This window comes from Lichenostomus cassidix, chromosome 1Aa, assembly GCF_008360975.1.
Source record: "Lichenostomus cassidix isolate B80296 chromosome 1Aa, HeHo_3.0, whole genome shotgun sequence".
Taxonomy (NCBI): domain Eukaryota; kingdom Metazoa; phylum Chordata; class Aves; order Passeriformes; family Meliphagidae; genus Lichenostomus; species Lichenostomus cassidix.
The window spans coordinates 23723992-23749678 of NC_139480.1; the positions used below are offsets into that span (position 1 = coordinate 23723992).

The 25687-nt window shown below is 41.5% G+C and overlaps 1 protein-coding gene across 1 annotated transcript in view; it reads right to left on the reverse strand.

Annotated features, from left to right (window-relative positions):
- ST7 (suppression of tumorigenicity 7) overlaps positions 1-13317 on the reverse strand; it is a 136508-nt gene extending 123191 nt beyond the window's left edge. The window contains exon 1 of the mRNA XM_085042670.1: positions 12986-13317. Within this exon, the coding sequence (XP_084898796.1) occupies positions 12986-13136 (151 nt within the window). The 5' untranslated portion in view covers positions 13137-13317. The remainder of the gene's footprint in view (positions 1-12985) is intronic.
- Between the last annotated feature and the right edge of the window lie 12370 nt (positions 13318-25687).

The window sequence follows — 25687 nt, forward strand, 5'->3', positions numbered from 1 at the left end:
TAATGCTTCTCTTTCGGCTAGCAAAGAATTGTTTGGTTTATTACTATGCTTATTATATAGAGTATGTAAAAAAGTGCATATTAATAAGTAAACTAATGGCTGACTAAAGCATAGGTAACTAAATACCCCGGGTGCTTCTGAAAACATTGCCTTGCAGATCTAATTCCAGTCTGTGTGTTTAAAATACATATCCCAAACAAACTAATGTTGCAAACTGGAACAGAGAAGATACTTTTAATACAAATTTATCTTCACCTTAAATGCCAAAGGCACATAAAATCTGCCTTCTATATGCAAATCAAAACACATCCTGAGAACTGCAGAGCCACCCTGCACCAAACATGTCCATACCTACTCTGTCAAAGCCACGGGTTTTTGATGCGTACACAAGGAGAGAGTTGGTGAGCGGCTATGCCCAGCTGCCCACGGCTGCAGCCTGCAGCACAAGGCTTGGCGAGGGAATATTGGCCACCATGGGCACCACAAAGCTCCCTCGCTTCTAAAACAAAGGCATTTGTGAGAAAAGGCTTCATAAAATTTCACCATTCCCAGCATCCTTTTCCCTTAAATGCTTCTCTGTCACATTAGATTAGAAAAGGAAAAGAAACACAGAGGCAAACAAGAGAGATTTTGGTTGGCAGGCTTCTCGTTATTCATTTACTGTTTATTATTGATTTTTGTGCTTGTGCAGAAGGATCACGAGTACACTGGAAAGAGGACGATGGCAATGTACAGAGGGCTGTGTATGCCAGGGAGCTCGTGGCCAGAGCAGCTCTCTGTGGGCTCTCTGTGGCTGGTTTTTGGCTGGTTTTTGGATTGTTGGTTGTTTATTTTAAACTAAGAAAGTCTCCAGTGTTCCGCCTGGACTAAACCACAAACTCCAGCTCTAAGGGTCCACAGCCAAGATGCAAAGGGGTCATAAACCATAGTGGAAGTGCTGAGATTCTGGGCAATGCCCAGGGTGGGAGCTGCCCTCCTAGTGAACCAAGCTGGGTCAGCACTGACAGCCACCGAGCCACCTTACAGCAACGGAGGGGCTGCTGCTCTCACTCACACCAACAGGCAACATGGGCCACCAGAGCCCTGCGGCAGAGCGAAGAGCACGGCAGCACCCAGACACACACACTGCTGCCATCTGGCAACAGGAATTCCACCTAGGGAAGAACAGATTTATGAGGAAGATATTGTAGGATATTTATTTCAAGCCTGTATTATTAGCTCACCTAAGGAAAGCATCAAACAATGCTGATTAGTCCTGCACATCACTGACTCTGCACCCCAAATGATAGAACTGTACCACAAACACATGGGGGACACAACTGCATTTTATTACATACCTATTACTGACATAAATACTATATATAATGTAATATATATCAGTACAATATATTTTGTATATATCATACAACCTATTTTATATATTACTGTTATATATATATATTACTGTATATATTACTAAGAAAGAAAAATAAAAACAATTGTCCAGTAACAGTATTGTTCCATAATCACTGCCAGTTTAAACGTGGCCTGAAGAAAAATTGGGATTTTTACATCTACCTGACTTACAGAAGAGAGCAGAATAGTACCTGAAGCACCCAAAGTTTTCAGCTGAGTGATTTATTAATTACTGCGTTTTGCTTAGATCATGTAAAATTCATCACACTGTCAGAAAGCTTACAATACCTTGCAAAACTGAAAATTTATATTGAAACTTTAAGAATGATAAAAATGTGTGGAAAGTTAACTGATTAAAATGTTTTAAATATAAAAGCATCTGAGAAACTTTGCAGATTAGGTTTAGACAGGTAAACTTTTGATGCTAAACACCTATTTAATGCTGTTTTACTTGCACTGCCATCAGTTCTCAATTTCTTGATACCTGTCATGTTTCAAATCCAGGAAGGCAGCAAATGTGCAAACTTATTTCAGATTGCTACGAGATGTGTGAGAGTCATTCAAGCTATATACCCTCTTCTATCAAGACTAATGCAAAAATAATCCCTTGGGGCAATATTGTCAATTCCTTAACTTAACAGGAGCTTTACCAACTGCTTCACGGAGATCAGAATTGCAACACAGACTTTCTCAAAATAACAACGGAAAGTTAATTTCCATTTCTACCTCACAAGACCAATCTATCAGCTAAGGCCTTAAAATAAAGCAGTATCAACCCTGTACAAGAAACACCCATCAGACTTGGTTGGCATGTTCAAAGATTTCCCTCTGCTTTGGTGCGGACAAAAGCACAAAAATAAAATTATATCTGAAAAAATCAGACCAAGTTATAACTGAAGATCTGTGTAAAAACAGTTAATATATACCAGAACAAATCCAACAAACCACGACTATTTCAACAAAATAAGTAAGGACACAGCAAGGTAAGAAACAGGATATGGCAGTTTCCAAAGTGAATACTTATTTCATTTTTGAATGGGAACAAAACTGCTGAATGTGGAGAAAAATACCAAAACAATAAAAGGGCAACAAAAGAGACACTGTGACAGGAGAGAAATATAATTCAAAGAACTTAACATGTTCAAGACATGGTTGAGTGTACGATTAAGAGAATATACAGAAACCAATCTGCTGAAAGAAACTGCATTTGTAAAAGCAAGCCCCATATTGAGACAGTTTTAATAAACTGTTAAAACCCCCAAATTATGCCAGACTACTTCATATTTCTGTTTTTAATATGCAGACCCAAGCTGCTGCACTATGAGGCAGTAACATGTGAAACTTGAGAAGGTTTAAGATAACAATAAATTAAGCAGTGGAGGTACAGGAAAAAATAGGATAAAACACAAAATAAATAAATCATGCCAGACTAATCAGAAGTGTCCCCCATTAAAAATACTCAGTTCTCTTACTGAGAAAAATTAGTAGCTCTAAACTGTCTGGATTTCAGTAAAGTACTGACAGTTCTCTTACCAAGAAAAATGTGTAGCTCTGAACTGTCTGGATTTCAGTAAAGTACTGACAGTGCTGTAGAAAGCTAGTTAAAACAGAAGACGGAGAAACCTGCAGCCAGCCTGGGAGTGCTGGACAGTGTGGAGAGCACATGGAACTGCCAACTGAGCCTTAGGGAGTCTTTTCATTTCCAAAACCAGGAGGTGCAGAAGGCACTTAGCATGAGCTGCCAGAGACACCATATCAAAGCTATTGCAAGGGACTAGCAAGGAGAACAATTTCCAGTGGAAGGTGAGAAGGATTAATTCCACTATATAAGGCAGTTAATGAAGTTATGCTCCATTACCCTGGCATATGATGTAGAGCATACAAACCCAATTATGAAATGGACAGAAAACCGAAAGAATAAAGTACTACCAGCGGAATCAAAGAAATCCAGCTGTTTTAGAACATGCAAGGACAGCCCAACTGACTCAATCTTATAAGGGAAGGACAGGCAGGAAAAACCCCATAGGACTGCACTGGGAACCGGTTTTCAGGGTGATGGTGCTTCTGCAGGCAAAGGAGAGAGCTGTCACGAGCACAAACACGTGCAAGCCAGCCACAAACACATCCAAGCTAGAGCGAGAACAAAGTCTCTGTCCATGAGAATTATTAAGTTCTGGATAAACAATCTTTCAGTGCAGCAGTTTATGAGAAGATAACATAAAGAATGGCTGAGGGTTGGAGCTGGGGACCCAAGAAGGCTTGTACACCTCTCCAGTGCCGCAGAGCACAGCCCCTACATACTCCTCACAGGAGGACATCAAGGGTGGAAACTCTGCCTTCCACAGAGCCACTGACAAAACACTCTGAACTGTAACACAAGTCAAGCCATCCTGGCCAGGTCTGGGGAAATACTGCAGTTCAGACATCCTCAGAAATCCTGGAGCTTATCAGAGGCTTGTGTTCCCCACAAGACTATGTGACTTTTGGGGTGACTGCTAACACAGCTGTTATCAGCACTTTTAAACCATAAACTCTTGACAAGAATTTCAGGGAATATGTAGGACAATATGAACTGCTAAAGCGATTCTCTTGTGCTTGTATCAATCCTCCTTTGTCCTGACCCAATGAGCTGGACAGTCACATATAGGGGCCAGAAGGCACTTTTATAACAACACAGCACAATACAGGTGCCTACTCTGGGCAGGCAGATAAATCCATCGAGTCAAGCACCATAGAGAAAGACACTTCTGCCTTCTAAGATCAGTAGTTGTGCATCAGCGCAGCCCTGCATGACACCCCCTTGGGTCCTTCTCTCCACAGGGAAGGCTCACCAACTCAGCTGCAGCATCCTGCTGTTGCACAAAGTTGGCTTCTGCTCAAGAAATATCTTGAGTCTCACCCGGGGACTCTCTGTCCTCTTGTCCCCTGCACAGGGTATGGAAGGCCAGCTGCAAGCCTTCTCCTGACGAGGTCTGGTTTAACCTTTTCTGAAAACTGAGGAAATGACTACCCTGGGACTCTAAGCTGAGATTTGTGTAAAACATACCAGATGGGTACACTGCTATCAAGTTAACTTCAGTATTAAAAATAGCAAGAAAAATTTCACATGGAAGATTAAGTGCACTAGTGGATCATATAACCTTGCTCCAGACCAAGCCACGCTGTAAACAACTTTCAGTCCTCAGCATAAACATACATACATGTCATGAAAACATTTAGTTATGTGAAATTCAACATCTATGACACTCTCAGGCTACAAGCGTATTTTCCTGAGAAATAAATGGCTGCCTTATAAAATAAGATGACAATGGTGATAACATTTCTTGTGCTTTAAATATGATCTCTTAGTGTCTTGCCACTGAGCACAAGACCCTGCATTTCAGACTAACAGGCCTGACATTTAATAAGCCAAGTTTATTTCTAGAAAGTGAGCTGGAAATTAAATCTCATGGTTGCAGTTGGCACAGTATGAAGAATAGGAGTATTAACGATGACTGCGTTTCATTTTTGCCCTATAGCTTTCACCCTTCTAATTGGTATATTTAAGTGCACTTAATCACTTAAGCAATGAGTCTACCACAGTGACAAATCTCCAGTTTAGATTCCACAATAATAAATCTTTGTCTTCTCTCCGCAGCTGGTGAGGTTTGATTTGGACTTTGAATTTAGGCCCTTTCCTCAGGCTTAACAGTAACAACTTGTTTGTTCTGTCTGCTGAAAGCATGACACTAACTCTTGTCTTTAAATGCATTATCGTTGCTTAAGCTTAGTGTTCCTGGTGTTAAAACTGGTTTCATTTCTGCAGTGTCCCACTATGACACACACACACACAAAAAAAATCCAACTAGCCTGTGCTGGGATTTCACAAAGCAACTTTAACTCATTAATATTTACACAGCATCACTGGTCCACACGACACTTCACAGACACGAGGATGAGCTGGAGTTTATAACACAATCTTTCAATAGATTCCTCCAGTGCCACAAAGAGCCAATTTAAAAACAGGTGGCAGGAGCATTCAGACACCTCCTTTCACAGCCAACAAAGGAGTAACATCCCCACAAGCACTTCATAGTCTGTCCACAGGACCAGGAGAGACATTATCCTAAATTCTGTGACAGATGCCCTAAACATGTTCCTGGAATAGCTCTGGTAAAAAAAGGCAAAATTTAGATGCAGTCGTCAAATCACAAGAGGAAAAACTACCTTCGGGCTGAAGTGACTGGGGACTTTATCCTCAGTACTGCTACAGGCACCCTGCAGTACCTTAGGCCTACTATTTAGACCCAAGTCTTTGAAAATTCATGCGAATTAATTACCTATGCAGTAAAGCCCTGGGCCTATGCTTGCAGAACAAACCAAACCATTGAAGGTTTGCAGGATCAAGGTCTCACTTCCCTTTGCTTTAGTTCTGCCTGTACAGTTCAACAGAACTCTCAGGTGTATTCACCATTCTGACAGGTATCTGGAGCCAGGCCTTATTTTTCTTATTTTAGCCCTGGAGCAGGGCTAAATATAAAATACCTTCTTAACTAATCTTGGACAAAAAAGGGTGAATCTTGACTTCTTGTGACTGCCACACAAGAGACTTCATCTTTATCAAGTTCTGACAGCAATGTTCATTTCTTCAATCCAGAAGAAACTGCTTGGACCTCCAACCTAAGTCACCACTTAAGTGGTTTTATTTGCTTTACTGCTTGCCAGTGAGACAAATAACTCTCCCTCAAGCACAGAGCTCGCCAGCTGACTGAACAACGCACAGAAACCTTAGACTCGGTGGGGATTGCTCTCTGGCATGTGCACAAAAGTCCTGGCACATCTGGGACTACTGGAGCCTCTGTGCACAACGTACCTGCACACCATCAGCAAGCCTTTCCAGTTGGGTGTGGGGGTTTTAAACCTCAGCATGATAGTGTTTTAACTAGTCAGCTCTCCTGTTCCTTGCAGGCCATTAGATTTCACTCCCAGTTTCCCCACTGAAGAGCCTGGCAATCCTCATAACACTGAGGGTCTTAATGCTACAAGAGCCTAAGATGAAGAGCCATAATACCCCTTGCCATATCAGTTGGGTCCAAAAACACATCTTCAAAAATCTCTTATAAAAAATACTTAGCATGTGCAATCCTCTGGGCTCAGTTTGCAGCCACCCCTTTTTTAAGATTTGTCTCCCCTCTATTAAAGGCTACTTAAGTATCTACTACTTTTCATCCCACCACACAGTTTACAGCATAAGCAACCACATCTCTGTTAAAGTGAGGGCACTGCACATAGCATGTCTCATAGCCAGGCTGCTTCTTCAGATGATTTGGACCCCAATTCTGACAAGATAACCTGCATTTTAACTCCAAATATTTAGGAAGCTCACCATATGTTTGTCAACTAGATTAAAGTTCTTACACGTCTTTATCTACTGTCAAGCAGCTTCTCTGTGATTAGATATATAGCTTGAGCTTCCTTAGGCTAACAGTGTGGTTTTGCTACTCTCCACAGCTCCTCTCAGAGAATCTATTTTAAAACACAGGCAGGTCATTCCCTCCAAAACCCCTATTTTATCCAACATCATTTTCCTAATTCCTGCCAGGTGTTGCTCTCAGGCAGGCATCATGACCTTCTGTTTTTCACTTAATGTACAACCTTGGCACAGAATTACGTACTTTTCTCTCTCTTTTCAGTCCTTGAGGCACAGACACCAGTTAGCCCTTCTTTTGTCTTTCACAAATGCAAATTAATGATCTGGACTTTTGCATTTGCTTTGCAAAATAATCACAAAAACCAAATCTATTTAAAGTTCTTCCTTTAATTTAGAATGGTGGTATTTTCACAGTCACTCAGACAATTAGCACCTACGACCACTGTGAACGATTGGGGGGCTTATGTTCTTTTGGGCTAAATTTGTCCAGGCACTCAGTGGATACTTAGGGAAAATCCCACCACACCTATGCAGTTCTAGGAGCATTTCCATAGATTTTCATCAGCATACAGAGGACACTAGACTGCAGTTAGACGCTGGCAGTACAGCTGCATGGTTGCATATCAGTCAGTGCTACAGTAAGCTCACTCAAGATGTTATCAAATATTATTTTGAAGATGCTGGCTTACACGTTTCCCCTGAAATTCTGACGGCCAATCTTCTAGAGCTTTTGCAGTAAGAAAGTCAATTTTTTAAAAATGTATTTTCTGAAAACCTTGCATTTCCTACAAACTTCACTCAGTTTACAGCATCTGATGTTAACTGAAAAATTAAGCTCCATCAAAAAGTCAAACTGGTGAAGAAATGTCAAAATTCATAGAAATTGGATGAATTCATAGAAATGGAAGTATACTGCATCCATTGGGCATTGATCCAGCAAGTTTTGATAGGGGTTTTCCCCCAAGGACCCGCAGTTTAATTTACAAAGACTTTCGTCAGAAGTAACACACTACTTTCATGCACATTGTAATCTTTTCCAGTAAAAAATTTAAGGGAGAGTTTCCAAGTGTACCGTGATGAAAATACATATGCTTGAAACAGTTAAAATCTATTTTATAATAACCTCTTGAATAATCGCCTACAGCAATAAAAAATAATGTTTTGCAAAACCGCAAAAGGCAGACCAAAGAAACATCTAACATCCAAACCCTGTCTGGAGGCTCAGCAGCAACTACAAATGCTTCGTGGTGCTGTCATACAGCTGAAGAGCGGGGTTAAGAGTTAAGAAAACACTGTTTAATTTCTAAGAAATGCAAAAATTAATGCAAGTTATTTTGGGTCAGTGAGCAAACTACCTATCTGTAACTGAATCTGTGAATTTCATATGCAGGATTGATACTGACCTTGACAGAAGTTGTCATGCATTTGAAATTTTACTTTCAGCAGTCGAGTTCTCAAAAAAAACCCCAAACAAATCTACACAGCATTTGCAGGGCAAGTTAAGAATTCTTCCATCTCCTTTGGTGGCAAGAGTTTTCCTCCAGGTTTATTGTTGACTCACCCACCACCACACACTTCTGTACCTCACAGAGCAGAGGTTTTTCAGGTAAACTCATCACAATGACGGCAGATTTCTTTAAAGAAAGGCCAAGCAACTACTGGCAAATCTGCAAAGCTAAAACTAACTGTCCTTTAGTTCTTCTCAAAAGAAAGAATCTATTCACTGGTTTTCAAACCATTTGAAACTCCCTGGCCTTTGCTGGGTTAATGTTTTCCAACCCTCATGATTAACTGCCCTAGCTTAAATTTATGAAGGGGAACAATACCTCCTGCCTGGCTGTCAAGATGCTATCATAGCAAACACACCTGGACACGCACGGTGGCGTCAGGGGCCGAGCAGGCACTGGCAGCCCCAGCCCCTGCAGCCTGTCCCCCCAGTCCAGGGAAGACAAACCCCCAGGCGTCCAGTCCCCAAAAAATCCTTCTGTCCTAAGGGTGCTTTATTACCGCAGCTTGCACACACAGCTCCACATGGCCAAAGTAGCAGCAGAAAAAAAAGTGATCATTAGTTAAATTTTAATAACAAGTGAGTAAATGTTTTCTGCTGCTACTTGAATTTTAGATCACGGGAATGAAAAGTTACTTTTTTTCCTCACACTGCAACTTACTGGGGCACATTGCACCAATGAGAAATACAGAGCTGCAGGATCAGGAAGCCTAAAAAGGGAGAATCAGAAAGATGAGCTGAGCTTCACTGACAGTAGCCACCACCCTAAGACAGCATAGCCCAAACCCGAGAGGCAGGCTGCAGCTCTTCATCTCCCACAGTATTTCTGCTAATGAAATCACACTCAGCTTTCTTGCATGGTTTAACACAAGAGAGCTTCATGGGATGGGACTTTTCGAAGTGCTTTGTTTGCTGAAGTCAGTGCAACACACACACTGGTGAACACATCTGAGTTGGGCCAGATCACCATAGCATCCAGGCTGACTTAAAACAACTCTCAATTTTGTGTCCTCTGAGAGACGCTTGGATGAAGAGAAAGTGGTTTTATCCTAATTTTACAGGACTTTGAACACATCCACTTCACCCCCTGGCCACATGTGCTCAAACCACACGGGTGAGAGGGGAGCTGGCGATGGCCATTGCTGCCAGCGCTGCTCCACACCAGCCTCCTCTCTCTCCAAGGGGCTGGCACCATGCACACTGTTTCAGGTGCTGGGCTTTACGAGAAGCCTATTACATGTTCACAAATACCACATTAATTAAAACTTTCGCTATTTATTTCAGTAGGGATGTCATAATAAAAATGAAGAAATATACCATGTTCCTCAGACAACAACTCTGTCCTAGCCCCCACAAGGTCATAGTCTTCCTCTACCAGCCGTGCTTATCCTGGGTCTGCTGACCTCAGGAGCCTGGCAGGACAACTTTACTTGCTTTCTTTCCTTCTGTGAGCTTCTAACCCTCCCCTCTCTAGCAGTTCAACTGGTAACACCACAGGGCCTTGCTCCAGCACAGCTGAATAATAACACTCCACAGACACCAAGAGAGCCAGACTCAGCCCAGAGCTCATACCCATACATTTATTTTTCACACTTTCAGGAAATCAGTTTTTCTGATTTCTCTTCCCTCGGCAAAGCAGAGGTTTCCTCCTGTTTGCCTTGTCACAAGCCAGTCGCACTTAAAGCTCTGGTCATTAAATTCATCTTTCTCTTGCACTTTGAAAGGATAAATAAAATCATCACAAACTGTTTAACTTCAGTATCTCTTTCCTTCTTAGGATTTGACTTGAAATCCAAACTCTCATGTCAGGAAAAACAAGCACATTTTTAGGAGAGGTGTGTCTTAGTTCAGATTAGTGTGGCATTCAGAAATCGTGCAAGTGCCAACATGGTAAGAAAATCCAGCATGTTCTATAAAATTAGCATGTTTAATTATTTTGGAATAAGATGATATCATCCACTTCCTCAGCTGCTTACTCTGTATTTAATATTTGAGCCTGGCATATTAAGTGTCCTATCTTGCTTCCTGGCTAACGGTGTGGCACAATAGCTCAAACTCTCCTACTGATAATTTTATTATTTAATTTGGACATCAGACTTTAAAAAAAAGGGAAAAAACGCACATGAAACACCACAATCAGATTTAACATTAATATTTTTATATGACGGACCAGATTTCCCTTCGGTTATATCACAGTAGTGTACTCCACTGAGGACACTGCAATTGTGCTTGGACAAACTGAGGACCTTCAAGCCTGGAAGCTCACTGAAACCCATGGGATGACCAACATGCACTAATGCTCGTGCTCATGGTGTGCACACCTGTATACATTGAAAGAAGGAATAAAGACCCCACACTTCATCTTAGTAAGACTTTCTGATACAAGTGACCAACCACTGGCCTATCTGTGGTGAAACCATCTACAATGACTCTGCCAGTGGTGCACAGCCTGCTGCCCTGTCCTTGCCAAAATGCAATTTAAGGCTGCATGAACACTAGTGACTTTTATTTCACCATCAGATTTGAAGACTTTCAGAGACAGGAATTGAAAGGCTCCTTTATCAACCGATCCAAGTTTGCTAAAAATTAATGCCTGATTATGACAAAATTGAGTTTTGCCCTCTGCTTCCAGTCATCAATCCTTATATTTTTTTGTCATGATTAAAAGGCCATTTCTTTCTCTCCATGACAATATCACCTTACTGTAATCTTATTCTGATGCTTCTCTCCAGCCCTGGAATAATTTTTCCTTTATCTTCCCCAGCTTTTCCATTTCCTTTTAAAAATACTGACACTAGGCATGGAAAAACAAAATCATACAGCAGTAGCAAGCACCAGGTCCCGCCGGCAGGTGCTCACCCATAGGTGCCACACTAGTCCTTCACATCACAGCAGCCCACTGTGGACTCTGTTTAAGGTGTTTTATCTAAATCTCTAAAACCTTTCTAGATCACTATTTCATGAAGTAAAAATCATACCTGTGGAACTGTGGTTTTTTTTACTGGCTTCCTAAGCCTGCCTCCTGTGATACTAAAAACCAGTTTGTTTGACCTCAACTCACCAACGGATCCAGCTTGTTCTGCGAAAATACCCAGTCATTGTTTTTAATCACCTTACTACTTCTTATGTCACACAGAAGTTTTAGTAGCAACATTTACACATTTATTTTCACATCATTGAAATGTATTTGATTGGTATCACATCACCAGTTGCTGTGGTACTTTATGAGCAACCTTAAACTAATGACAGCAGAATCCAATTGTAATCAACTGGAGGAGGTGGGGCGGAATCCACAATAAATCAAATTGGTTTTAATCCATTCATAAAAGCTTAGAAAAACAAAACAAAACAAAAAACTATCATGTTATTACCAGTACTAATTTTTTAATGAACTCCACTTAGGAACAGATGATGCATAAAGACCATACTGTGCCTATTGTTCTCCCCTGGTAACTAATTGTCGCCATGCACTTTGGGACTTTCTTCAGCCTTTTTAAACTCCTCAAATATTTCATACTATCATTTTACTTGCATTTTGAGACATTTCAGTAAACCCCAAGATGACTCAGCTGAAGACAGCTGGAGTAACATTTCAAACGAGAAAGCGCATCAAGAATTAGTTTGTTCAAACTCAGGAAGAAATCAGAGGGGGTTGATTAGGTCTCAGATGGATGCCTGTGATTTTTTCCAGTAACAGAAATTATAATATAAAGCATTCTGACATTTTCTGTTTGACAACCATGGCCTGCAATGTTTACCTGGGACGTACGCATTACATAAATTACTAAGAATAAAGCAACAAGAATTACATCCTGTTCTAATCACTGTGCGGCAATGTCAAATGAAACAGGATATTGTTCAAAGACATATTGTGAAAATTTGACCAAAATTGCTTTTAAAGGCTATTTACAATTGCGTTTGTGCTTAAAGTGAAAACTGCCGAATGCTGAATCTTCTTTTTATTTTAATTTCTCTTTGGTGCTGGAATTGCCAAAGGCTTATCAAATGAGACCAGGCCAGAGGGATGGGTGAAAAACGCTCAGATAACGTTTGACTTCCCAGCAGCAGGGATGCCACAGGGGTTAGATCTCTTTTGCCCCCAAAACTAATTTGTCTTCCCCAGCATGGCGGAAGGGGGCCAGAAGGGTGGGCACTAATTAGATTATCAAACTAGATGGGTAGGAAAAACAAGCAATTTCAAAGTAAAGACATAACTGCCCAATCCAGAGCGGCTAACACTCCGTAAGTTACTGCTGATTCAGTACAGCAGTGGCACACTAGCGAGCCTGAACAGCCGAAGCAAAGTCCATTGCAACAGTGATAATTTTCCAGCAAACCTGCACTCCTATTATTTATTATCATTCACAAAAAGTAGCCGAGATCTAATTTTTATCAGGAACATGGCTAAAGTTTTAATCCTGGTTACAAAACAACGCCTGAGTACATCTGAGCAGTACAAGCAGCTCAGGCAGCGCTCGCACAGCCGGGCGGGCGGCGGGCTCTCTCCCCACGGGCACCCCGGCTGAGCGCCGGGCACGGCGAGGGGCACGGCAAGGGGCACGGCGAGGGGCACGGCGAGGGGGCACGGCGAGGGGCACGGCGAGGGGCACGGCAAGGGGCACGGCGAGGGGCACGGCGAGGGGCACGGCGAGGGGCACGGCAGCGCAGCCTACCTGTGCTCAGATTGTCATTGATCTTCAGCGGCACCCGCAAGATGTAGACGAGGAACAGCATGATGAAGAACCACAGCGTCCAGAGATAAGTCCAGGACCAGACGATGCAAGACTTGAGCTGTTCCAAAAAGCCCGTCCCAGCTTCAGCCATGTTTTTTGGAGAGAAAAGAGGGAAAAAAAAAAAAAGAAAGAAAGAAAAAAAAAAAGAAAGAAAGGGGGACGGAGCGTGGTGGGGAAGCCAACCCAAACGCTGCTCTCTGCTGCCACGAGCTCCCAGCGTGTGTCTGTGGGATGGCTCACCCCTGTCTCGCCCGCCGGGCCGCCTCTCCCTCTCCCCCGCCCGCCGCACGCACCGCCCGCCGGCCGCCGCGGCTGCCCCGGGGCGCTGCCGGCTCTGCCCCCGCCCGCCGCCGCCCCCGGGCCGCGGCTGCCCGCTAAAATGGACTCCCGCGAGCTGCCCTCGGCCGAGCGGGTGTGGACGTGCCGCGGTGGCAGCGCCGGACCTGCCCCCAGCCGCGCTCGGCCGCGCCCCGCCGCTCGGCCCTGCGCTCGCCGCCCGGCCCTGCGCCGCGCCGCCCCGCCGCGGGAGCGCCGCGCCAACGGAGAACGGGGAGCGGCCAGGGCTGCGGGCTGCGGGAGAGCGGAACCGGCGACAGCGGGGCACACAGGCCGAGCAACTTTTCCCCCCAGATCTTTAGGATCTTGAACAATCATTTCTGGCGGCGTTTTCACCGTGCAGCGGGACTTTAAGGCTAAAAAGGGTTCACGTAGGATGTTTTTTTTTGCAATGCACTCGTCTGAGCTTCTTGCTGGGATAATGTAACAGGCACAGAAGTCGCAGCGTGCGTGTGTTGGTGTGTACAGTGCCCAGCAGAGTCCTGAACTGCAAAACTCTCTTCCTTGGAAGATAATTATATGGCGCAATAAATGGGAGGGAAGGGACCCATATCTAGTTCCAACCGGGCAAGGAAGTCACCCGCTATAAATGTGTCTCATTAAAAAGTAGTGTCCATAAAGCATAAACTTCAAGTCATAAAATTGTACTTGTGAAAAATACATTTTGCTTCTTCCATGAATGAGGTATTTATTCATGAAGCAAGATGTGACAGCAGAATGTGATGAAAATTCAGGTCAGTTAACACAGCTGACACTGCTCTTTTTTGTGGCACACAGCTTACAGACATTTCAGTAAATACACACCACATATTGTAATTTGTTTGGATCTCCCTCCTGTGTTTCCAAAGTCCACATCCAGTGGGATAACACTCTACAGCATCTTAAGAAACAGGTACTATTTATAAAGTATTCCCAGAAGAACAAAAAATCCTTGAAAATTTCTCCTGTTAGTGGTTACTAGTGGCTACCAGTTACCCTGGTAGTGGTTAGTACCACTGGTAGTACCCACTCTGACCTGAGATTTTCTAGTCTGCCAAAGAAATGGTCATCAGAAAAAACCATAGTCACTTTTCTAAAATGTTCACACTACCCAAAGGCATTAAACCAAAATAAATCTGCAGCTGTACAAATTGATACCTTCTCGTGGTAGCAAGGACACAAAATTTGTTCTTCCAAACTACTATGGGACTTGAAGGGATGGGGAACAATGGCTGTGTCTTCTGCATTTGATGGTGACAGGATCTTCTGATTAAGGGACCACGGTCTCCATATAAGAATATTGGTGCATGACTGACAGAAGTTTTTCCTGCTAATAAATCACAAAACTTTTAAAATTAGAATATACAGATTAACTACAAATATTTGTCTCACTTTTTTTTCATGTATTAGTAAAAAGACCAAGGCACTAGGCAATTTTTCACTTTTATAAATTTTCCTTTATATATTTTAGTTTTCAGAATGTTAGTGCTTATCTTAAAAAGCTGACTATGACCAATTTATTTTATGTATGAAAGACAGAGGTGGTGTGTGGGGCTTTTCATAAGTTTCTTATTATAAACAACTTTTCATTCTATTGTCTTTTATTGAAAGACAGGAATTAATTGTGTTGGTTCCTCTAGCTCTGCTTGCTTTCTTTCTCTTGTATTTCTAGAAGATCAAAACACTATGAACTGTGTCCACTTAAAGCACAGTTATTAATTTTATGCCTTCCTTCCTCTAAGCACCACTGCTTCTTCTTCCCCTGAAATTACAGAAGTTATTAATGCTTTGCAGTAATGTTAGGCATTTCACTTCCAGATCTCCAGTGTTTTTACAGTGGGCATAAAGTATTTTAAAAAAGGATTTCTCATTGGGTACTATACAAAGGAAAAACAACAAAACAAACAAAACCAACCAACCAAACAACAAAAACAATGGCCCAAACCAACCAAAAAAAACTCTAATCAAACAAACAAACCAAACAAACAAAAACAACAACAAAAAACCAAACCAACCAAAAATCCCAAATAAAACCCCCCAAAAACTCAGGAAATAGAAAGCATGTGTCCAAACCCAAACATTTGTCTGAGGTGATGAGCAGTTATGAGCAGATGAGAGTGCTGGATATCTTGACTCATGACTAGCTTTGTGTACTCATATGACAAATTACATTTCTGCTGTCCTATTAAAGATGCACCTAAGCTGACACTCATGGCAAGTTCACAGTTCAGGGTCTATTTAACACAAATTGTCTCTCATCTCTCAGTTCTGTTTGAAAGAAATTCCAAGTAAATACAAAGGCTTGAAAGCATTTCACAAGGCAGAAGCAAACTGTTCAGTACTATGAAGACACCCTTTTGAGTGTCATCTGGCTCCAGGCACTCATTTGCTAAGTCAAGATATAACAGAATACAGCTGAAGTGAATCATTGGATAAAAATAATTTTGAAAATAGTGTTTTACCATTCTGCTAAGATTTTCCACTCAATTATCTCACCTTTTTAGAATTTTCTCACACAAGCTCTCAGTTCCTACCTCAAAATAATACCTGTAAGTGCAAACACTACTAATTTACTGTAAACCCAGTTCGGAGTTCCTAGTTTCTCATATGACTGTTGATGACTTTGCTAAATGAAATCAGGAAGCAGAAGCAATGACAGTTACTAAACATGAGGTACAGTGAAGTTTTGTTTCTTTTCAGAAGAAAGAAATTTTCTTGAACTTGGATCCTGGCAAGTAAAAAAGAAAAGATTGGACCACTGTGCAGCACAAGTCCAGTTTGAAAATTTTGCCCACATACAATCTTTATACGTCAGGATCCACAGTATACGTCAGGATCCACAGTAGTGGGGTTTTTAATGTTTGGGTGTTTTAGTAAACCTTAAACTATCTTCTGTCTGATAATTTCAGAGATCAGAATGAGAGACCTTTCCTAGGCCCATAATGTATAACCTCCTTGGAGCCTGGCTACAAAATAAAATTGAATTGGAGTCTTGGCAGCCAAAAGATGGCCAAGCACACCAGTCGAGGACATTCAGAAAGAAGTGAGAAGTGAGACGCACAGGAGCTCCACATATATATGTGAGCACTGGGAAACACTGTCAGCTTGGTTCAAAGGAACCAGACATCTCCCTGACTTTCAGCTGATGCCTCATTAGCAACTGAATCCCATTAAGCAGCGTTATGCCCCACAGTTTTTAATCTAGATACATGTTAAACAATAATGTACATGCCTATGCATGCCTATACCCACATGTATTTACATACACATAAACACATATGCATATAGTGCACCTATTATGCGTATCAGCTGCATATTAAACAATATCAGGGTTGAACTGGAGATGGCAGTCTAAGCTGGAATCAGCAATGGTTGCGAAGCAGTGTGCCAACGTGAGTGAAAGCACTGGAGGAGAGTTCATGGGATCCCATTGCCAGCACTTTTCAGACATACCAAAGTCTGCATAAAATGCCTTAATCTCATACCAAAAATCTGTTTTCAGCTAAAGTACACACAATCCTTAGTCACAATCCAGAGAATTGAAAATATGCTAAGAAACACTGAAATGAAAATTTGTGCTTAATTTCCAATTTAATCAATGTATTTTTATTAAAACAAAGATATTGCAAAAGTGCGCAACTACAGACTTCTGAACAGTGTGCTCAGGCTGAAGTTTCTGTTCCCCATTCTGGAAGTGGGATATTACAGTAATACAGGAATAATCTGCATCTTAAAGACAGTAATATTTAAAACATGCCACTAATATAAATGAGGAAAAGCCAAATATGCCTTGAGCACCACTTGTCAAAAAGCTTAAAAAAAAAGTCTCCATTATTAATGCAATGTTGTCCAGGGCCATGGAGACTCTGTGGTGTAGAATGTGTCAGAATAGTTGCATGGGAAGGAGGAAAACTTGCCTGAAAGTTGTTTTAAGATCTTTACTGACAAAAAATTTAAACAATGAGCCCCCCTAATTTCAAGACAAGTAACAAAACCGATGTTAGACCTGTCTCAGTTAAGAATCAGATGTCAGTGGAAAGAGAGAGCAAAGGAAGGTGTTGCTAAATAGCTGGTGCAACTCAGAGCAGAGTTTCAGTATTTTCAGGAAGGGTTCAAAATAATTCTTAACCAGGAAAGAAACCTCCAACCAAATTAAAAAAAAATCAAAACCAAAACCTGTTTTCTTCTGCTGTTTATTTGCCTAAAATATTACATTTTTTTCCCTAAAAATTAGGTGGGAATTCCATTCTGACTGTCAGCACACTTAGACATCAAGGTGGGGCAGTGCCCCATCCCAAACACACACATTTGATAAAGCAAATTGCTCGGGGTTTTTTAAATCCATGGAAATATCCCCCAGGAGCACTTACATATTTTTGTGAACACACACATTCATTGAGGCATTTTATTAAGCTTCTTTATGAAAGGTGGTGAGGCGAGACACGTCAGTATTTGTACAAGATGGTACGTGCTTAGGATTCATACAGGAATCATGCGAGCTGCGAGGTTGGCCCCTGGTGAAAATAGAGCTCTCTACAAGTCAGAATCTGGCATCTGCATCCACACATGTTCTGTATATCATGGGAGGCTGTGGGAGAAACAGGGAGGCAGAGACAGATGGCAAAAAGCCCGGAGGGAACCAGCACTGTTTTTTCCCTCCTCTGTTGAGGTCGAGGAAAAGGACAAAAGCTCTGCTCCCCACATCTATGCCTTGAACTGAAGTCAAACAGTAAACCTATTTTTTTGTCTTTTTCCTTCTTTTTTTTTTTTAAGGAGATGCATTTGTGGGAGATGTAGAAGACATGGCTTTTTTTCACTGATTGGTATCTTGACCTTCTTTTTAAGGAAATATATGTTGAGCATGGTCTTCAATTTAGTGAGTGTTGATATTATATTTAATGAACAAACATTTTAAAGAGGGGAAAAAAGTCTCAACTCCTCCCATGTCAAATCTGCAATGAGCAGAGCATAGTTTATTTTTCCTCTAGCATTTGCAACACGGCATCTTTACCTGCTACATATCAGCAGAAGCACAGAAATCCACTGGCAGTTACATTTTACTCAGTCTCCAGAAATTCAGAGGAAGGAAACCGAGCAGTCACCGTGCTGGATCACGTACAGGTAATTATTGCTGCTTGCGGCTGGCAATAATTACAGAGGACAAGAACAGCTCTGCCTGTAGGCAGGCAGGGATCGAGCAAGTCATGGAAGCAGGTAGCATCTAAATGCCATGCAATTTACTCACATCACAGCTAGATTTGCCTCCCAAGCCAAATCTTGTTAAACTTTGCAAAATCAAGTACCAAAATATCCTTTTGCCTTGTCTGATGCAATTCTGTTCTCCTTTGCTTGCTTGCCTTGCCTCTTCACACCCATCCAGTAAATCATTGCTGAGAAAACCTCCCTCTGCAGACCATAGAGTCTCTTCTTCTTACCCTATCCACAGATGAAGTTCTCTATGAGTTCATGTTTTTAAATTTGGGCTACAGAACAATTGTCTGTCTTACATGTTTGCTTCATCATATCCTACTTTCTTCCCTCTTTTGCTCTTCAGTATTGCTTGATCTGTTCTTGCTGGGTCACAGCCTTCTGTCTCCTGTGCCCAGCAGTCATTCTTCAGATACAAATACCTTTCTCACAGCATCCTTTAATTCAGTCCATCCTGCCTCCCCTTTTAGTAGTGATGCAATCACTGTACCACACTACATTTAAGAGAGCCTTGTCATTTACCCTGATGTAGTCTGTTTAGGATAAAGGGAGTTCTGGAAAGGAAAAACCATGATGGCCATTTCTCAAGTAAAAGTGTTGTGGCTGCAGAAGTGACATTTCAGAGCAAGTCCCTGTCTATAAAACACTTTTGTTCAGTTAGAAGGAACTGATAGACTCTGCAGCTTGTCTCAGGCCGTGTGTGAGCAGGTGATGGGTCTGGGAAAGTGGGAGTGAAGCTTGCCACTAGTACAGACCCCAGGATTGCCCAACAGTGTAAAACAAAGTTGAGTGTTAATTGTTGGTGTCAATGGCATATCTTGCATCAAAATGGGATGCTCATATTCATTACCTGAAATAATTTCAAGAAGAAATTTCATAGAATATCATATAATAGAATTTGGGTTGGAAGGGGCCTTAAAGATAATCTAGTTCCAACGCAATGCTCCACCTTCCACTAGATCAAAGCCCACTTCAAGCTGGCCTTGAACACTGCTAGGAAACGGGGCATCCACAACTTCTCTGGGCAACCTGTTCCAGTGCTTCACCACATGCACAGTAAAGAATTTCTTCCTAACATCTAATCTAATCTCTAATTTTATTGATTTCACAGTAGGCCTTCCTTCCCTTCTTAATCTCAATAGTTTGTATCTCTTTTCTTCTACATTTTTCAAATAGAGTGTGTGCTCTTTGGCCAAACTCAGGCCTAGGTGAATTTTAGGCCTGAGTTTGAATTATATCTATGAATTACAACTATGGTTTTATACAAAAATTCTGTAGTTCAGCCTTCTTCTCACTGAGAAAAACACAGAAGTGTAAGGTGATAGAGTCACCTGCTACAAGAAGATTTGCTTTCTTCTCACAGCTGCTAGTGTTGGTAAACATAATATAAAATTACTATCTCTGTTTTAAATTACTGCTGTCAGGTATTCTACTTATTATCTCTTACCATGCCCTCTGAATTTTCTACACAGCCGAGTGGGACTGGACAGCCTTTAGCCGAGACTGTCACAGATGTAGGGGTGAGATGGGTGCCTGCAGCCCAGGAAACACCAATGCTTCTCACATACCCCACCTTTTTGAGAACAAGGTGTGTTTGTACTCCAATCAACAGTGGATACCTGCAGTTCCATTATTCAGTACAAATCCCTGTACTGAATTTACTACCTCTTACTGAAATCTGCTATAGATACAGTATTATTCATTCCCTGATGGTTTCTCTCATGACACTTGCCACTACAGTACCATAGACTGTGTACGGACTTTTTCCATATTCACTTTTGCAAACAGAAAGCTTGATGGAGACGGAAGAACACTAAATGTAGTCACTAATATGGGATCTTAAGACATCACTGAATACTCATTACATCATATTTGTTGAACTCCAGCCTGACATCAGTTTGAGAGAACAAGTGCTTCTACAAATCTGGGCTGTTCTGGGCTTGAATGCCTCAAGGTGAGAAACACAAGCAGACCCATAGGTAAAGAAGATTTTAAGGAGCATTACATTGAGAAAAAATTCTTCTAAATCTCAACAGCAGCTGCTGCTGCAGCATGGAGAAAAGGGTGGTGGCTTTGCAGCTGTAGGGTGCACAGTGTTGCAGTGGTTGGGAGAGAGCACTAAGGTCAGGGCAGCAGGTTCAGCTCTGACACCAAGATGCTCTGCAATGGCTCTGAATATACAAATACAGCATAGCAGTACTTTCACCAGAGCTCTGTACAGAGACACAGACTTGTGAGAGGTCACTCTCTTTACAAAACTTTTCCTCTCAGGCTCGTTGTCCTTGCTCAAGGATGATCACATCAGGGCAGCTTGTGCTGCTCTCCCACAGCCTCCCAGAAGACGTGACTTGCTTGGCATTGGGGCAGCTCTGTGTGCTGGTAAGAGCAACATATCTAGGTAGTAGTTCTCAGAGTGGCTTTCAATTCCTTCCCTTCTTAATATACCCTGCCCTTCCCACACATCATCCCTTAGAAACAGGGCTTATTTTCATTCCTGCTTCTGCTATTCAGCCACTTTCAGAAAGGAAGAAAATACTTTCTTTGGCTTCCCCCATTGCTTTTACTAGAGATATTGGTATATTTTTCTTGCCTTCTCATTCCCCCAGCCCAAAAATTAGCTGTTAGGCCTTTTCTATCATGAGATATATACTATTCCCAAAGTCTTTATCTATTCTATTTTGCACTTTTATCTTCTGCACTCAAGATTCAAAATCCTTAGGAATGCCTCTCCTACAGGCTATCACCTTTGCCTGAAAGCCCTTGATTTACAAAATTAAATAATTCAAAGGGAAGAGAAGAAGGAAAATCACATCCTCTGCTCTAGAAGAAAGTTCAGCCTCTCTTAGGAGACACCTGTCTTTCAAACCAAGACAGCTATCTATCCCAAGTCTGCTCTGGTGAGTTGGCTTTAATGGCATACCTTCCTCATTGTTGTTCCAACAGAAATTTTTCTGTTCCCATCTTGGTTCCTGACAAATAGACATTTGATGGATGGTAATTTACATTTGACTCCAGTCTTGGCTCACTTCACTTTCTGTTTAGACACAATCAGTGCAGGTAAAGAAGCCAGTTTGTCTTGCTGCTGACTGAATCAGTTGTTCTGCATGGCAGCAGGGAAGAGGAATAAGATGAAAACCTCAGTGGGTAAGTACGGAGCTTCACCCATACACTTCTGTTCCACTCAGCATTTCCTAACCTTGCTGGCAAGCACAAATAGCCATATTGAAGGGGTTTTTCCTTAAAATTCTATCAAAAAACAAGGAGATATTCTCAGAAAAGAATATAGTAATGGTTGCTGCTCCCATGTTTTCACGTGGTGATCTCCACCACAGGACTGCTATATGATTGCAGCAACCCCATCATCTGTGTTGAAAACCCAGTTAGAGATAACCTTGGAACCACTTTTACTGGGTGTTACTCTGTTGGTAACTTTGATGATTCCTAGAACAATAATCCTTGATTGTGAGATTGCCCAGGTTGCATCTGCTACTGCTCTGTTTCTCAGTGTTGTCATCACATGTGTTTTGACACCAGGCACAATGACACCACCCTGTGTCAGCAGCTACAATCTGGGTAGCAACTTCACTATGTCAGAAAGGATCTTACCAGGAAGGTGAAGTATCAGGTAGCTGGATTTATTCCTTGGGAAATTACATACTGGCACTCTTCCCCTCCCCTCCTTCTTTTATTTACATTCAGGTGGATTAACTCTGGCCCACATGAACTGCTAGAAGGACTGCAAGACGCACTGTTTCCAGCTGAAAGAGCTAAGGAGAGGTAGACAAGTTCTCAATGGGAAGATGATGGCTCAATCAGTTTAGTAATGAACTGGGACAAGACACGTACTAACTGCTGATTTTAAAAAATACTTTTGCACTCAGAGAATCAGTCATGCAGAACCCTTTGCCTTGCAGCAAAGCTTTGGAACAGGAGCAGCACTTCAATTCTTCATGAGCATATGGCATTTACTTTCTTAGTGGCATCTCTCAGGTCTAGCCTTCTGCAATTGAGCTGGCTCCTGGCACTAGAGACAGCTAAAGAACCCTTCACACTCAGTACACACCTACAGGAACTTTAAACAGGCTCTTGAATGACTCACATTTCTCTGATACTCTGGAAGTAGTTCTGGCTAGCTTGGTGGGGGATACCTGTCCCTGCACACATCGAGACATATGGAAAGTGCTTGCATGAATGTTACACCAGTTACCATCCAGTTTTCACCAGTGCATGACAGGAGAGGTGAAATGCACCTCAGAGCTTGTCACCTCTGACTGATCATTGATTAATTTTCCTTTCCATAGAAAAGAGGTAGGAAAAAAAGCATATCATGTGGTTCCGAGTACAAGACAGGGTGGGGCATTTCAACTCCTCAGTTTTAACTGACTTCTGTACCTACAGAAAAACACACTGTCTGTTCTTGGCACAAATATCCCAGATAACAAAGATTCAGTTCATCACCCTGGGTAAGATCACAGCAGCCCGTCTTTCATGCCAGTATGCTCAGTTCAGAATCCATGTGCTGGCTGGTCCACATCATTAGAACACAGATGGTCTCATTTTATGTACACTCCCAGTACCTGCTTTGTTAGTAGAGAAGGATAACATCAGGCACACATACCTAGCAGTGGCTGGCTGGTTGGTTTTACCTCCTTAATTTAGCACAGGTTTTAAAATTGTAACAGAAATCTTCTAATAGCTGATGAAGGTAATACTAGAGAATATCATAGCAATCAAGGCCAGATTCTAGCAAAAGGAAATCCAAATACCAGGTTAATATCATGATAACCTGCAGTATCACAAGGGCTGAAATGAACCATACACAGAGAAAAACAAGCTTTTCAAAATGAACAGAAACCAAAAAGCAGGATGTAAGGAAATTAAAGTATTGGATTTCATGCAGAAACTGGAGTTGTGGTATTAAATCTTTAATCTAAAAGCTACAGTCTGGAGATGCTCTTCAAATACATAAAACATGTTGCAAAGAGAATGGGAAAAATCCTTTATGCCAACAACTAAGATAAAAAAGGTCAAGATCCAGCATGGTAGATTTATCTTTTCCTATTATCTACGTTAACACTAATGATACCAAAATGCGCAAGAACTTGGAGAGGAAGGATAATCTTTAACAATTTATTTCAGAGCAGACAAGTCTGTCATGCCACATACAGCTGAGATGCAGCTGATGGTGCCAGACTCTGGAATAAAAAACAAGATAAGCTTTTGCATTCCATTCAAAGATTTCTAACACCATTATTTTTCAGAAACCTTCCAACTGAATATTGAACTTTGGAATCTGTAACCAAAACTGCTTTTTGGCTAATGGTTTTTCCTACCTATTGTTCCTGTTGATACAATGAAGTTAAAGGCTTGCAAAGTTTACCAGTTTTACAGCATCTGAAAGCTGGTTTGACAATCACGTGTCATGTAAAAGGAAAGAATAAGGCAGATTTTTCTTCCTGCTACTTAGTTTAAAACTGCTAATAGCTCCTGAAAGCTCAGATTTCTACTCGAGCATGCGTGCAGATATTAACCTTAAGTGTCACAGCTAAATTGAAAATGCTTAAAGAAAATCATTATTAATCAGTCTTGTACCTTTTATCATCCTGTGTTGCAACTGGATGTGCTGTCTCACCTAGGAAAAGGCAACATGGCAGCATTCCAAATCCCAGGGCTAATCGTTGGGCCCCTTGCCGCACAGTTTGATCTTCTGGCACCTTCATAGCACAGCAACAGTTTGAATGTTTTTGCTTTTGGGCATCTAACTTTTAGTACCCATCCTCTGCAACAGATGGAACACCACCACCCAAGAAAGCTGGCACCTGGCAGGGAGGCTGCTAGAGCAAGTACAAAGAAGCACTTTCTATCCACTGCAATCCCAAGAGAGTGAAAGGTAAGTATTTTTCCTGCACTCAAGAGCTTGTGGCTGTAATTTTCAGTTAGGTTCATAAATACTTCATCTGCAGAAGAGGAGACAGCCTCATTTTCTTTTAGCCAGTTATAAGAACATTTGCTCCAGGGAAGCTGAGTCCCTTCTTTACCTCAGGGGACTAAAACTTACTTCTCTAAGTAAGTTTGAAGAAAGTAGCTTAGTTTCCAGATACACCACAAGCAGACTGTTGCACTGGAATTGGCAAGGCCTTGGGGGTGTTTTTACTTCCTAAGAAAGAATTAGTGAGCATGTTTTTCTGAACCCCTCTTCACAATGCTGCTAGTCTCACATTCACAGTGTGGCAGTGCTGCAGCTCAGCCTTCTATATTATTATTCTTGTTAAGTAAATTCTGAAATAATCTTAAAGGGTAACTCAAACTGAGTTGCATACTGGGAAGGTACTTATTAAGCAAGTACTCTCAATTCTTTCACTGACACCTAAAACACCTGTGCTCAGTATACACTCGAAATTGAAAATTATTAGGCATATTGAAAGGCAAAACTGAAATTACTGCAAATCATTATGGGCATGTGGTGGTGTCCTCCCAAACCAACCAGCCAACTACAATATACTTATTTTATTAAGTATATTTACAACCCATAAGCTGGAAGTTGTTTCTGATCTGACATTTGAAACTGCAGCTAGTCAGGCAAACATCCCTACATGCTCCTCTTGACTAAAGAGGATTTGCCCCTGCACTTTATTGATTTGCAAAGAAAAGATGCACAGGAAAGTCTGAATGTATTTATAGCACATATCCTTTAAGACAATCATTATCACTCTGACCCTTTCTTCTGATGAGCATGTGGCTAACATCATGCTGAGCAATACCTGTTACATGTAAGCAAGTTACAATAGCACACGAAAATATCGCTAGTAAAAGAACCTACCAAGTATTAAACATTCATTTTCATAGAAAGAATAAAGTGCATATTCACAGTTCTGTTCTTCTAGCTGTGAAAGAAAAAATAGATTTTTTGGTTAAAATCTGATGTAAATTTTCCTTTTAAAAAAAAGAATCGAGAGTTGACACTGTCACACAAAGATTGACACTTCATGGTTATGAACAAACTAAGTTTAATCTAAACCTAGTTTACAGTTGCATCAGATGAAGAACAGTTTCAGTCTTTCCAGTCAACAAATGCAGCAGAAGCTATGTCTGTGTCACCAAGTAATTCAATATAATAGG